At 31.6% G+C, this 16,686-nt stretch overlaps 1 protein-coding gene and 1 long non-coding RNA gene across 2 annotated transcripts; one reads left to right on the plus strand and one right to left on the minus strand.

Annotated features, from left to right (window-relative positions):
• Positions 1–201: 201 nt before the first annotated feature.
• On the minus strand, positions 202–11,662 carry Uro (Urate oxidase). The gene is made up of 3 exons (XM_075296357.1): positions 11,303–11,662; positions 10,397–10,708; positions 202–862 (listed from the first exon to the last, which is right to left on the minus strand). Exons 1-3 carry the CDS (start codon positions 11,511–11,513, stop codon positions 378–380), a joined length of 1,008 nt encoding a protein of 335 aa, XP_075152472.1. The 5' UTR covers positions 11,514–11,662; the 3' UTR covers positions 202–377.
• Positions 9,284–9,718, plus strand: LOC142226374 (uncharacterized). The gene is made up of 2 exons (XR_012719672.1): positions 9,284–9,460; positions 9,523–9,718. It is a non-coding gene; the product is annotated as an uncharacterized LOC142226374 (long non-coding RNA).
• Positions 11,663–16,686: the final 5,024 nt, after the last annotated feature.

The following is a 16,686-nucleotide window of genomic DNA, read 5'->3' on the forward strand; positions in this document are numbered from 1 at the left end:
CATATTTCATAGAGCATATCACCCTCGAATCGATGATATTTTTCCAATTCCAATAAGAAAATTATAGACAATGGAAACTGTTATCACAAACACAGAAGAGTTCATTCAACTATCATATGAACGAATGAATGAATGCCTTATTCTAATAAGGTGCTAATTTTTCGAATCATACCAAAAGAAAATCGATTAGACCAAATCAAATACTGCTAAAATTCCATTACAAACTTTATTGAAGATTCAAGTGACTAACAAAAAATTTCTTACTCATAACCAAAAAAAAAAGAAAAACAAATATCAGATACCATAAAAACTAAATACCATAGTTCTTTCGCAAAAACTTTACAATAAACCATTCATCGTCAACTCACATGGCATTCTTACAAATGTGCCATTAGATTTTTTCGGGCTAATTGAGCATAAATGGTACCATGTGGTTTATCGACGGGAATAAAGACTTCATTATTGTCACCAGGTACCACAGACTGGAAGGGTTTCATATCGAAATTGAAATAATGCTTATTTGGCATAGTCATTGAGATGACCGATACTTGGGGTATTGTATCCAAAACTTCCTTTTCGGTCAAATAGAGAGTATGTTGAACGGATGGTGATGAGACACCGACTGTTGGATCGCCAGCAAATTTTTTCATAATAATATTTTTCACGGTATGCCATGATTGACAAAATTTAACACCATCGGTTGTAGAGTACTCCCAGGAACAATCAACCACTGTGCTGAAAATACGATCATGTTGATCGGGCAACGAACGGAATTCATCATTAACGAAATTCACAAATGAAGATTGTGTGGTCTTCAAAACCCGCAAACCACGTATTCCACTGATTATAGTCTGCTTGGGATCTAAAATTGAGAGAGAGAGGGAAATTGAGAATTTTAGAGGTAAATTGCCATGAATATGAGAAAGAACTATCTTTGCTTCTAAAGGAAATTTTAAAAGAGCTGAAATTCCTTATAATGACAACACAGCTGAAACGAACATAGAATCGGACAGCACTCAGTGATAAGAAAGAAGTTCACCACTGTGGTATCACAATGGATTCAATAGTCTAAGGCTATAGTCACACTAGGCAAATATTTGACCAAAATGAGTGTCAAACATTTTTCCACAACCTTTTTCCAAATATCTGGATATGGTTTTTGCTGGTTTGGCTGTGGCGACGGATTCTTTTTCGATTTCTGTCAAATATTTGCCCAGTGTGACCATAACATAAGTGAGCCTGAAATATCGTCAGTCAGCAATAAAGGCCTTGCGTAATGCAAACATAACGTCGAAGGTGTCAGCCGCTGTGGTAGAGAGCAGAGAACTGCAACCGGTGGCTTTTTTATACCCTCCACCATAGGATGGGGGTATATTAACTTTGTCATTCCGTTTGTAACACATCGAAATATTGCTCTAAGACCCCATAAAGTATATATATTCTGGGTCGTGGTGAAATTCTGAATCGATCTGAGCATGTCCGTCCGTCCGTCTGTTGAAATCACGCTAACTTCCGAACGAAACAAGCTATCGACTTGAAACTAGGTACAAGTAGTTGTTATTGATGTAGGTCGGATGGTATTGCAAATGGGACATATCGGTCGTTTAGGTATAGCCCCCATATAAACGGACCCCCAAATTTGGCTTGCGATTGCTCTAAGAGCAGCAACTTTCATCCGATCCGGCTGAAATTTGGTACATGGTGTTAGTATATGGTATCTAACAACCATGCAAAAATTGGTCCATATCGGTCCATAATTACGTATAGCCCCCTATAAACCGATCCCCATGCAAAAATTGGTCCAAATCGGTCCATAATTACATATAGCCCCCATATAAACCGATCCCCCGATTTGGCTTGCGGAGCCTCTAAGAGAAGCAAATTTCATCCGATCCGGCTGAAATTTGGTACATGGTGTTGGTATATGTTATCTAATGACCATGCAAAAATTGGTCCATATCGGTCCATAATTATATATAGCCCCCATATAAATCGATTCCCAGATTTGTCCTCGGGAGCCTCTTGGAGGAGCAAAATTCATCCGATCCCGTTGAAATTTGGAACATGGTGTTAGAATGTCGTCTCTAACAAACCCGCAAGAATTGGTCCATATCGGTCCTTAATTATATATAGCCCCCATATAAACCCTAATTTTATTTCTATAGAAACTTTAAACTTAATTATATACGTATTTAATCGGCCTTTTTATACCCTAAACCACATAGTGGTCAGGGTATAATAAGTTTGATCGGCCAAAAAATGTGCCTACCAGAAATATTGATTTTAGACCCCATAAAATATATACCGATCGACTCAGAATCACCTCCTGAGTCGATCTAGCGCTTGGTGTCCGTCCGTCCGTCCGTCTGTCCATGTATTTGTTGTTCACAGGATTCCGGTCGCAATTATTAACCGATTTTGATGAAATTTGGTACAGGGAGTTTTTTGGGCACAAGAACGAACGCTATTGAATTTGGAAGAAATCGGATCAAATTTAGATATAGCTCCCATATATATGTATCGCCCGATTTCGACAAATAGGGTCACGTTGCGCGTTTTTTCAAACGGATCGTCACCAAATTTGCAAAAGGTAATCTTTTCCATCGCCCTTCAAGTCTGCAAAATTTCATTCAAATTGGTTCAGATTTAGATATAGCTCTCATATATATGTATCGCCCGATTTTCCCAAATTTGGCCACAAAACCTTTATTTATCAACCGATCTTACTCAAAGTTGGCTAAATATAATCTTCTATAGCACTAACTATATGTGCAAAAAATCATCGAAATCGGTTAAGATTTAGCTATAGCTCCCATATATATGTACCGCCCGATTTTTCTAAATTTGGCAATAAAACCCTTATTTATCAACCGATCTTACCCAAATTAGGCTAAATGTAGTCTTCTATAGCACTTACTATGTGTGCAAAAAATCATCGAAATCGGTCCAGATTTAGATATAGCTCCCATATATATGTATAGCCCGATTTTCCCAAATTTGGCCATAGAACCCTTATTTATTAACCGATCTGACTCAAAGTTGGCTAGATCCAGTCCTCTATGGTACTTACTAGATGTGCAAAATTTCATCGAAATCGGTTCAGATGTAGATATAGCTCCCATATATAACTACCGCCCGATTTTTCTAAATTTGGCCATAGAACCCTTATTTATTAACCGATCTTACTAAAAGTTGGCTAGATTCAGTCCTCTATAGTACTAACTATATGTGCAAAATTTCATCGAAATCGGTTCAGATTTAGCTATAGCTCCCATATATATGTACCACCCGATTTTTCTAAATTTGGCCATAGAACCCTTATTTATTAACCGATCTTACTAAAAGTTGGCTAGATTCAGTCCTCTATAGTACTAACTATATGTGCAAAATTTCATCGAAATCGGTTCAGATGTAGATATAGCTCCCATATATGTATCGCCCGATTTTGAAAAATTCGCCCCTAATAACCTTATGTTTGACCATACAGGCCTAATTTCTTAACTGATCTTACTCAAATCTTGCACAAGGTAACCTTTTGTGGTATTAATCAAAACCGCAAAATATTATGCAAATTGGTTCAGATTTAGATATAGCTTCCATATATATGTATCGCTCGATTTTCCCAAATTTGGCCATAGTACTCTTATTTATTAACCAATGTTACTCAAATTTCAAATTTTGATGTACTAGCCGATCGTACTTATACGTACTTGTAGCTCTTACATAAGAATATTGCTCGATTTTTACAAATTTGTATTTATTACCCACACTAATTTAACGATTTTCCCTTTTTAATAATGGGCTCAATATTAGTGGCATACTAACTCCGTAGGTGCAATATCAACACAGCCAGTGTTGCTAGAAGTAGGGGAAATTCCCTATATGTAGGGTTTTTCCAATATTTAGCGTCTTGTAGGGACGTAGGGCCACAATGTAGGACATTTTCACTCAACACAATTTGTAATAATTTTTACATTTTGGTGGCTCTAGAGGAGGAAATTAGAAGCCGACAAGGCTTGATCTTTAACAATGTGTGGTAAACTTTATTCCTGTAGAAAATTTTGTCAACATTTTATTTCTATAGAACATTTTGTCAAAATTGTATTTCTATAGAATTTTTTTTCAAAATATTATTTCTATAAAAAATTTTCGCAAAATTTTATTTCTGTGGAATTTTTTCTCAAAATTTTATTTCTATAGAATTTATTGTCAAAATTTTATTTCTATAGAAAAATTTCTCACAAAAATTTGTTTATAGAAACTTTTTCCAAAATTTTATTTTTATAGAAATTTAACAAAAAAGATTACTAATTTGGGTAGAATTCTACCAACTGTGGCAACCGTGGTGGTAATACAAATTTATATTCTAAGTTATATACGTCGCATATTCATGTTTTAAGATAATAAAGTACTTAGAACCATTTTTGTTTTGTAAATTTTTTTAAATTTAACGAAAAATATAGTAGGGAAAATTATTTGTGAATGTATGGGAAAGTAGGGAACTTTTTTTGTCCTTGTAGGGTAAACCGAACATTTTCCCTGGCAACATTGACTATGAGCAATAGTCAGATTGACACAAAGCACCCATAGACATGTACCCATTAATTTTCTTAAATATGCAACTGCGGTTTATCTCCAGACCTATATGTTACCCCACAAATGCTTATGATTACTAATTCTGTAATGGTGGTTTAGGGTATGCTATATCAAGTCGGCCCCGCCCGACTTTCTACTTTACTTACTTGTTTAGTTTAATATATACCACGTATGGACTACCTTGTAATTTAGAAGACGATGTTAGGAAGTTTTAAGATATCTTGCCATCGGCAAGTGTTACCGCAACCCAAGTAATTCGATTGTGGATGACAGCATTCAGTAGAAGTTTCTACGCAATCCATGGTGGAGGGTACATAAGCTTCGGCCTGTCCGAACTTACGGCCGTATATATTTGTTTCGTATTGCAATCTTACCCACAAAATGTCGGTGGTAGTGAGTAAGACACCAATTACCATGCGATCTTTTACATTGATACAAATGCGACAATAAAAACACCAATAGTATATAACAATGTTCGTATGCAGTGTATGCACTCAACAACAACAATTACTAGCATTTGGCATTAGCTCAAGAGAATTGAGAGAGTACCAAATAAGAGAATACCAAACTGCTGAGATATGGGTAACCAATTTGTGTGATTGCTTTACTACGGTGTTTTCGAGAGACCAACACTCATACTAACAAACACCGACAGTCGTCGGTTGCATTGGATATTGCTGGTTGAAATTTGTTTTACCAATTGGTGTTTTAAGATTGCAAATGTTGGTGTTTACTAAATACACTGGTCGGTTGCGGTAGATCGCAGCCGTTCTCTGATACAGATCTCATTTATCGAATTTTCATTCTCTTTTCATGGTATAACAGGTTGGCTGATAAGTTCCCGGTCTGACACATAGATGGCGTTATTTTTATATAGTACCAACCTTCAAATGATTCGTGTCAAAATTTGACGTCTGTAAGTCAATTAGTTTGTGAAATTGAAGCAACTTTTGTTACTGTGAAAAAATGGAAAAAAGGAATTTCGTGTTTTGATAAAATACTGTTTTCTGAAGGGAAAAATACGGTGAAAGCACTTGGCTTGATAATGAGTTTCCGGACTCTGCCCCAGGGAAATCAACAATAATTGATTGGTATGCAAAATTCAAGCGTAGTGAAATGAGCACGGAGGACGGTTAACGCAGTGGACGGCCGAAAGAGGTGGTTACCGACGAAAAAAATCCACAAAATGATTTTGAATGACCTAAAATGAAGTTGATCGAGTTAGCAGAGGCCTTAAAGATATCAAAGGAACGTGTTGATCATATCATTCATCAATATTTGGATATGCGGAAGCTCTGTGCAAAATGGGTGCCGCGCGAGCTCACATTTGACCAAAAACAACAACATGTTGATGATTCTGAGCGGTGTTTGCAGCTGTTAACTCGTAATACACCCGAGTTTTTGCGTCGATATGTGACAATGGATGAAACATGGCTCCATCACTACACTCCTGAGTCCAATCGACAGTCGGCTGAGTGGACAGCCACCGGTGAACCGTCTCCGAAGCGTGAAAAGACTCAAAAGTCCGCTGGCAAAGTAATGGCCTCTGTTTTTTGGGATGCGCATAAATAGAATAATTTTTATCGATTATCTTGAGAAGGGAAAACCCATCAACAGTGACTATTATATGGCGTTATTGGAGCGTTTGAAGGTTGAAATCGCGGCAAAACGCCCCAATATGAAGAATAAAAAAGTGTTGTTCCACCAAGACAACGCACCGTGCCACAAGTCTTTGAGAACGATGGCAAAAATTCATGAATTGGCCTTCGAATTGCTTCCCTACTCACCGTATTCTCCAGATCTGGCCCCCAGCGACTTTTTCTTGTTCTCAGACCTCAAAAGGATGCTCGCAGGGAAAAAATTTGGCTGCAATGAAGAGGTGATCGCCGAAACTGAGGCCTATTTTGAGGCAAAACCGAAAGAGTACTACCAAAATGGTATCAAAAAATTGGAAGGTCGTTATAAACGTTGTATCGCTCTTGAAGGGAACTATGTTGAATAATAAAAACGAATTTAGACAAAAAAAATGTGTTTTTCTTTGTTAGACCGAGGACTTATTAGCCAACGTGTTAACCACAACCTTTTTCTTTTAATTTAGTAACATACTGACCAGAGAGGTTGATAACTGAAATACTGAACTTTCTCGATAGCTGGTGAAGTCGCAGAATTTCAGATTTTACTTCTGAACCATTTAAACCGACATTTTTACGTTAAGATTATAGCAAGAATCAACATGTCATGGTCGTTACGTTAAGATTATAGCAAGAATTAACATGTCGTGGTCTGTATATATTTGTAATCTGCAACAGTATCAATAGTACCGATTTTCTCCGTTTTGCGTTCATATCATTTAAATAGGTGCACATGTTCTTGATTTTTGCCACATAGGATTAATTCCAATTCATTACGAAGGGTATACGAGCTGATTTATAACGAACATAATCGTGCCATTTTCATGATTTGATATCAAATACATTGTTTTTTAGATTTTGTTTTTAGATAAATATAATATTTGTTTGGGAACGAATTGGTTTTTAATTCAGTCAGGAGCAATATTAAGGTCGGGCAACAGAACCGAATGATGAAGGTAACTATAACTGGTGTCGTCGGCAGACCCAACCAACACCATATGAGATATTAGTTGTGTCAACCGAATCAGTCGGGTGACACATGCAAAAAAAATAATTCTTTCCTCCCAAACGAAATTTTAGACAAATAAAGTTCGTTTCTCATTTGCTTTTCGCTGTAAGGAAGTGTATTTGGAAGAAAAGTATATACTTGTTGTGATAAACGTTTATTCTTTTCCAGGATGTAAAAACAATTTCATAAAGACTAACTCAAAAAAAAAACATTGTTTTCTTGCTAATTGCATTTTCCCTCACATCCACGAGGTTTTTTAGTTCTTAACACCTTTTCCTGTAATACCAACAATGTAGAAGAAATTATACGATTTTATAAATGCACTTTGTAAGCCAACACGCTAACCACTGAGCTATGTACCTGTTATGGTCATTAATAGATAATTATCCATATATGTTATATTTATATAGCATAGCTTGCGGCGCCCACGAACCGAATAAACAAATTTTTTTTTAACAGAAACAAAGATTTAGTTTGGCACCGTGGAGCAGTGGTTGCTACGTCCGACTTGCATGCCAAGGGTCATGGGTTCGATCCCTGCTTCGACCAAAGTTTTTTTTTTTGTTTTTTTTACATATATTCCAGATATGTTCGAGAAATTCCAAAAAAATGTTCAACATTACATTGTACTATATTAAATTTTGAACTGTAAAATGTGTCTTATTAAAGACCTAAAGTCAGAAAAGAACAGTGTTTGATATAAACGAAATGGACTGTGTTGTTGTTTCAAATATAACTTTTTTTATTGAAAAAATAAAAATTTTGTAACAAACGAATTTTTTTGGTGATAAAAGTTTAAATTTTTCGAAGCAATTCAAAAAACTCTAACAAAAGAAAAACGTTTTCGGTACACGTTTTCCAAACGTTTTTTTTTCTTTGCGTGCACAACTGCCAAAAGGAGGTTGGCAATAAATTCGATTGTCACAACTAATCTGTATTCTCTGTGTAGTTCCCCTGGAATCTGTTCGATACAGTTCCTACCATTTATAACTCATCCGCTTCACAGTTGCCTGGTATGTTTCTGTGGACAGACACCCACATTAGTTGAATATTTTATTGCAGGTTGACTGTCTGAGTATATATTAATATGGTGTAGGTGGAACCCAAATCCTTTTCTACAGATTGGTGTCATCCTCAATAACTAACCATAGAGTATTTTCTTTGAGATCAATTAAACCCGAATTTATGACAAACGATTCAACAATTGTCTCCAAACTTTTTTATTTGATTTTAAAGAACGTTTTTTGGCGTCAAAACAAATCTTTGCTTGTCTAAAACTTCGTTCCCCGGAAAAGTAAAGATTTTTTTCTTTAAAGTAGAATGTTGTGCTAACAAATTTTACTACACTCCACATTTATGGCAAACATAGCACAATGGATTCTGCGAAGTTTTCGTCAAATTTAATATTTGCCTCTACACCCAGAAAAAAGTGCCTTCGAAACTAAAGGAAAAAATTTTCATCAATATAGTTTATCCATTTTATTTCCATTAAGGTAAATTTTTGTGAAAAATAATAAAATTTACTCGTTTCAGTAAAAAAATCCTAAACTGTAAGCAGTTAGGAATAGTTCATTAACTATAATAAGGCATGGAATTTTACTCATACTATTTTCTTCGCTGGGTATAAGAATTTACTACTGAAAAAGAAAATTTTATTCACCGATAACAAAGCATTCGTAAAAATAAACAAAAACCGAACTAAAACCAAGTTTCCTCAAAATTAGTAAAATTTCTTATAAAATGATAATTGCGACTTCCTTTATAATAGAAAGTTTTTCATACATACGAACAACACTTGGCATAGAAAAATATTTTAGTTCATTCGTACTAAGAAGTATGCAATCCTTTCAAAACTTAAGGAAACACACTTGTTAGAATATAGGAAATTTTCCTACATTTCTATTGTCTACCTGTAATCGATACCTGTCATCGTAATCGATGTGTTTGCGCGTGGGTGTAATCGATATATTTGCGCGTCGGTTGTTTTTTTAGTTGGAATCGCGTTGTTTTGGTATACGGAGAGATTGTTAAAAAATAATATGGTAAAATAATATAATAAATAACAAATAAAATATATAAAATATTTGTTATTTTAAATTAGTGAGAAAAATTTTCGTTTTTTTAAATAAATCTATCAATGTTCGTGATAGTGTATAAAGAAAGAAAACACCAGCAGAATAACAACCCTTTCATTTGTCTTCATTTTGGAATCTTCAATTATCAGGTAATATTCAGTGACGCTAACCTTTTGCAACAAAAATGTTTTATGATTTTTTATATTTGTAGGTATTGAAATTGTAAAAGGAGGACAAAATCGTTAGGCAGCAACTTATTAAAAGTGAAAAGTACAAGAAGAAGAAAAAGTGCCTTTTTTAGTTGATAATATCACACGGAAATTGGAAATAGTGGAATAATAAACTAATATTTCAAAGAGATTCGATGCTGTTGATTCTTAATAAATATATTCAATATATTAATAAAACATGTCTTTTATTGAAGATAAAATTGCTTATAGAAATAAATAAAATTGTATTTAAAAACGAAGGTAAGCAGTTCTAATTATGAAGTAAAAGTTTTACCACAAATGTGTAAGATTTGTCGAAATGAATGAAAAAATGTCAATAAAATCATTCCATATATGAATTCAAATTAGTTAATTTTTTTCATTCTGTAGTATAGTGGTATATAAATATAGGAAAATGTTAACTAATATATGGAATGCATTATTCCTAATTTCTACGAAAATCACATCGTTCAAACAAATAAAAATGTCTTTGGCGCTATACGAAGTTCAACTTTCTTCACAATAAGTTCATTTTAACTTAAAGAAGGGGTCACTTTTTTCTGGGTGTAATGAAAATTGTATTTGTCTTTTATATAATCTCATTTCTGAGCATAATATAGTTGCATACATTGACTTTACAAAAATAGTAACAAACAAAAAAAATCGTTTCTTTTATCGGAAACGAAATTTTAGACTAACGAGGTTTTCCTTTGTTTTTTTTCAGGCCAAATTAAGTTCGTTGTACACAAACGTGGCAACGGATATCATAAAAAAAACGATTTATTAGCCTTTAAGGAGACAAATTTCGTTTCGCTGCAAAGAATTATTTTTTTGTCTGTTCATCTAAAATTTCATTTCGATACAAAATCCACTTACCAGTTCTCCTTAATACAACATCACAATAGCGTATTTCGCTTGGTGTAAAAACAAACGCATGATTGTGCTTAGCCTTGGTGTAATTACAACTAGCCCCATCGACTCCTTCACATCCGGTTTGTTCAGCACTTACTCTTTGCCAAGGATATTCCTCAACATGAATATGCGCCTCTTCGACATGACCATATTTCTGCATAAAATGTTTGGCAAGAAGTAAGGCGAATTTTTCAGGGTTATCGACACCATGCTTTTTGGCCAAAATATAGACGGTGTTCTTTTGCGAATCGGTTGCCACAATATCCGAATTATCACCTGAAAGTATATGTAGATTTATAAACAAAAATTGATCAAAGAATTTCATTAAATTTCATCAAAATTTTCTAAAGAAATTTTTTTTCTGGGAGAGGTAAATACCTAAGTACTAAAATGAAATGAAAGAGTTTTCCTTTCTGAGAAACGAAATTTTAGAATAAGCAAAGTTTTTGACGGAAAAGGATTTTTCTTGAAAAAAAATAAATGAAAAAAAATCATAAACTTGGATTTTTTTGTCTAAAATTTTGTTCCAGAAGAAAGTATTTTTTCTTGGGGTGTAGCAAAACAAAAGTTTGTTTCTACACCGAGTAAAGGAGTTAATCATGTTTAAATATTGTGCGATTGCTTTAATTAAAAAAAAATATATATTTCCTTTAATTTCAATTATTAATTTTTTGAATTTTCATATATTTTTATTTATATTTTTTATTGGAATAACTAATATTTTAATTAAACCCTTAAATATTTAGAATCATTTTCTTAACAGTTTTTTTTTTTTTTTTAATTTGATTACAAATTCAATTGTGTCACTTAATTTCAGTTTCAATGGACCTTTTAATTGGAAATATTTTGGGTGATATTTTTTTTACTTACCATGGAAATAATCTTTTTTACTATATAACTTCAAATGAGTGCCAACTTCAAATTCCTTTATCGAGTGCACTGGCCCATTCCTCTGAACATGCAATAGTTTGACAGAATCTTTACCATAGCCATAGTCCGATATCGTGTACTGATGTGGGGCTTCGGTATCGTCGGAGCGTTCACCTTTTCGCATTGATCTTTGCAGTGGACGAACGAACATTTTGCCGGATAAAGATGACTTTTGGTATTCCTTACTTCGAATTGAGCTTCTTTGCAAACGGACTTAAGGAAATCCGGACTATTATTAACGATTGGAGCACACAGTTTGATCTATACAAACTCAGTCATAGACTGGTTATGGTGCCAAACTAACATTGCCCCCTTTTATAATGAGAGGAACTCAGAGAAACAAATTTTCTTTCTTCCTCCAATATCAGGGTAATCTCTCGAAGTTAGATCTTATCAACCCGAAAAAAATTTGTTTTCATTTTGGGTTTTTACTATCTACCAAGAAATTATGATAACATTTGATTTAACGCCTACTATAAAATGAATGCTCCAATTCTACCAGATGTGTCTCCCGCTACTTGGATGGCATCCATCTTAAGATGAGGTGTTACTAGGTAAAGAAAAGCGATTTATGTCATACAATTTGCATAATATTTGGAAGTGCGAGTGCAACGGTTTCACAGAATACAAAATTCTTAGGAAATCACAAACTTAGAACAACACAATTTACCATGGAAATATTACAAAGGCAAAAAATGCATCTTAATGAAATGTTCTCTAGAAACAATATTTCATATTAACAATATCGCCACAATGAAATGAAAATTCTACAAAATAATATAACTAAAATAAATACAAAATATAAACTAAATTTACTATCAAAACATGTTGACATAATTTTCTATAGACATAAAATTTTGACAAAATTTTCTATAGAAATAAAATTTTGACAAAAATTTTCTATAGAAATAAAATTTTAACAAAACTTTCTATAGAAACAAAATTTTGACAAAATTTTCTGTAGAAATAAAGTTTTGGCAAAAATTTCTATAGAAATAAAATTTTAACAAAATTTTCTATAGAAATAGAATTTTGACAAAATTTTCAATAGAAATAAAATTTTACCACAATTTTCAATAGAAATAAAACATTAACAAAATTTTCTATAGAAATAAAATTTTGACAAAATTTTCTATAGAAATAAAATAATTTCTATAGAAATAGAATTTTGGCGACATTTTCTATAAAAATAAAAATAAAACAAAATCTTCTTTTGACAAAATTTTCTATAGAAAAAAAATTTTGACCAAATTTTCTACAGAAATAAAATTTTGACACAATTTTCTTTAGAAATAAAATTTTGACAAAATTTTCTATAGAAATAAAATTTTAACAAAATTTTCTATAGAAATAAAATTTTAGAGAAAAATTTTATTATATTACATAAATTTTGACAAAATCTTGACAAAATTGTATATAGAAATAAATTTTTGTGTTTATTTGTATAGAAATAAAATTTTTACAAATTTTTCTATAGAAATAAAATTTTGACAAAATATTCTATAGATGTAAAATCTTAACAAATTTTTCTATAGAAACAAAATTTTAACAAATTTTTCTATAGAAATAAAATTTTGACAAATTTTTCTATAGAAATAAAATTTTGACAAAATTTTCTATAGAAATAAAATTTTGACAAAATTTTCTATAGAAATACAATTTTGACAAAATTTTCTATAGAAATACAATTTTGACAAAATTTTCAATAGAAATACAATTTTGAAAAAAATTTTCAATAGAAATAAAGTTTTGGCAAAAATTTCTATAGAAATAAAATTTTGACAAAATTTTCTATAGAAATAAAATTTTGACAAAATTTTCTATAGAAATAAAATTTTGACAAAATTTTCTATATAAATAACATTTTGACAAAATTTTGTATAGAAATAAAATTTTGAAAAAATTTTCTATATAAATAAAATTTTGGCGACATTTTCTATAGAAATAAAATTTTGTCAAAATTTTCTGTAGAAATAAAATTTTGACAAAAATTTCTATAGAAATAAAGTTTTAACAACATTTTCTATAGAAATAAAAACAAGTAAGGAAAGTCTAAAGTCGGGCGGGGCCGACTATATTATACCCTGCACCACTTTGTAGATCTAAATTTTCGATACCATATCACATCCGTCAAATGTGTTGGGGGCTACATATAAAGCTTTGTCCCAAATACATAACACATTACATCTAAATATCACTCGATCTGGACAGAATTTGATAGACTTCTACAAAATCTATAGACTCAAAATTTAAGTCGGCTAATGCACTAGGGTGGAACACAATCTTAGTAAAAAACTATGGGAAACATTTAAATCTGAAGCAATTTTAAGGAAACTTTGCAAAAGTTTATTTATGATTTATCGCTCGATATATATGTATTACAAGTTTATGGAAATTAGAGTCATTGTTACAACTTTTCGACTAAGCAGTGGCGATTTTACAAGGAAAATGTTGGTATTTTGACCATTTTTGTCGAAATCACAAAAACATATATATGGGAGCTATATCTTAATCTGAACCGATTTCAAATTTGGCACGCATAGCTACAATGCTAACTCTACTCCCTGTGCAAAATATCAGCTAAATCGGAGTTAAAAATTGGCCTCTGTGGTCATATGAGTGTAAATCGGGCGAAAGCTATATATGGGAGCTATATCTAAATCTGAACCGATTTCAACCAAATTTGACACGCGTAGCGCCAATGCTAGTTCTACTCCCTGTGCAAAATTTCAATTAAATCGGAGTAAAAGATTGGCCACTGTGGTCATAAGAGTGTAAATCGGGCGAACGATATATATATATATATATATATATATATATATATATATATATATATATATATATATATATATATATATATATATATATATATATATATATATATATATATATATATATATATATATATATATATATATATATATATATATATATATATATATATATATATATATATATATATATATATATATATATATATATATATATATATATATATATATATATGGGAGCTGTATCAAATCTAAACCGATTTCAATAAAATTTTTCACACTTGACTACACTACTAATTGTACTCCTAGTGCAAAATTTCAACCAAATTGGGGTAAAACTCCGGCTTCTGGGACCGTATTAGTCCATATCGGGCGAAAGATATATATGGGAGCTATATCTAAATCTGAACCGATTTCAGTAAAATTTGGCACACTTGAATATAGTACTAAATGTTCTTCTTTTGGAAAATTTTAAGCAAATTAGGGTAAAACTCTGGCTTCTGGGGTCAGATAAGTCCATATCGGGCGAAATATATATATGGGAGCTATTCTAAATCTGAACCGATTTCTTCCAAAATCAATAGGGTTCTATTCTGAGCCAAAACACATACTTGTGCCAAATTTGATTGGACTAAAACTGCGACCTAGACTTTACAAAAATGTGTTCACGGACAGACGGACATGGCTATATCGACTCAGGAGCCCACCCTGAGCATTTTTGCCAAAGACATCTATCTCGTCTCCTTCTGGGTGTTGCAAACATTTGCACTAACTTATAATACCCTGTTCCACAGTGTGGCGCAGGGTATAATATGACAAAATCTTCTTTTGACAAAATTTTCTATAGAAAAAAAATTTTGACCAAATTTTCTACAGAAATAAAATTTTGACATAATTTTCTATAGAAATAAAATTTTGTTTTGTTATTGTTGGTTTTTGTTCTTTAATCATTGTTGTTGTTTTTTTGATTTCAGCTTAAAACCATACATTGACTAAACTACAAGTGTAGCTTAACCAACAGAGGAAAAAGATGTTTGTCAAATTTATTTGGGCAAAGCCCTATAGACTGCAAGATGGTTGGATGGACGCACGTTTCGGAATTACCACATTCCTCATCAGCATCCTCTACTTGCAGCAAAACTATCAACCAATTATCAGAATAAATTCAAAAACCAACAATAACAAAACAAAACGAATGATAGAAAGAAAAGGAAGCACGCTCAAAATAAAACCCAGCCAACTTCACTCAAATCGACGATTTGATGGTGGCAAAGGAAAAGAGAGATGTTTGTACGAATTTATTTCGGCATAAGCCGGGTATCAATGTAAAGCCTTTTTTCGGAAGGTTCAAGTGTGGTTTATTGTTGGGTTTAATGAACTGCCTGAATTTATTCTGATAATTGGTTGATAGTTTTGCTGCAAGTAGAGGATGCTGATGAGGAATGTGGTAATTCCGAAACGTGCGTCCATCCAACCATCTTGCAGTCTATAGGGCTTTGCCCAAATAAATTTGACAAACATTGTTTTCCTCTGTTGGTTAAGCTACACTTGTAGTTTAGTCAATGTATGGTTTTAAGCTGAAATCAAAAAAACAACAACGAAATAAAATTTTGACAAAATTTTCTATAGAAATAAAATTTTAACAAAATTTTCTATAGAAATAAAATTTTAACAAAATTTTCTATAGAAATAAAATTTTGATAAAAAATTTATTATATTACATAAATTTTGACAAAATCTTCTATAGAAATAAAATATTGACAAAATTGTCTATAGAAATAAATTTTTGTGTTTATTTGTATAGAAATAATATTTTGACAAATTTTTCTATAGAAATAAAATTTTGACAAATTTTTCTATAGAAATAAAATTTTGACAAAATATTCCATAGAAATAAAATTTTAACAAAATTGTCAATAGAAATAAAATTTTGACAAAATTGTCTATAGAAATAAATTTTTGTGTTTATTTGTATAGAAATAAAATTTTGCCAAATTTTTCTATAGAAATGAAATTTTGACAAAATTTTCTATAGACATAAAATTTTGACAAAATATTCTATAGAAATAAGTTTTTTTCTATAGAAATAAAATTTTTGCGACATTTTATATAGAAATAAAATTTTAACAAAATATTCTATAGAAATAAAATTTTGACAAAATTTTCTAAAGAAATAAAATTTTGACAAATATTTTATTATATTACATAAATTTTAACAAAATTGTCTATAGAAATAAATTTTTGTGTTTATTTGTATAGAAATAAAGTTTTGACAAATTTTTTATAGAAATAAAATTTTTATATAATTTTATTTCTATATAAAATTCACCCAAATATTTCCTAAACTAAGCGTCCTAGAGCGAAAAGGACTTTACTTCAAGACCACCCCCAAAAAAATTAAAAATCCACCAAAATCGTAAAAAATTGAAATTTTTATGTGAAAAACTTGTTATGGCCATAACTCCTTAAAAATGCGTCCTAGAGCGAAAAGGACTTTAATTCATGACCACGCCCAAAAAAAAAAATAAAATCCACCCAAATCCTAAAAAAATT

This window comes from Haematobia irritans, chromosome 2 (genome assembly GCF_050003625.1).
Source record: "Haematobia irritans isolate KBUSLIRL chromosome 2, ASM5000362v1, whole genome shotgun sequence".
Classification (NCBI taxonomy): domain Eukaryota; kingdom Metazoa; phylum Arthropoda; class Insecta; order Diptera; family Muscidae; genus Haematobia; species Haematobia irritans.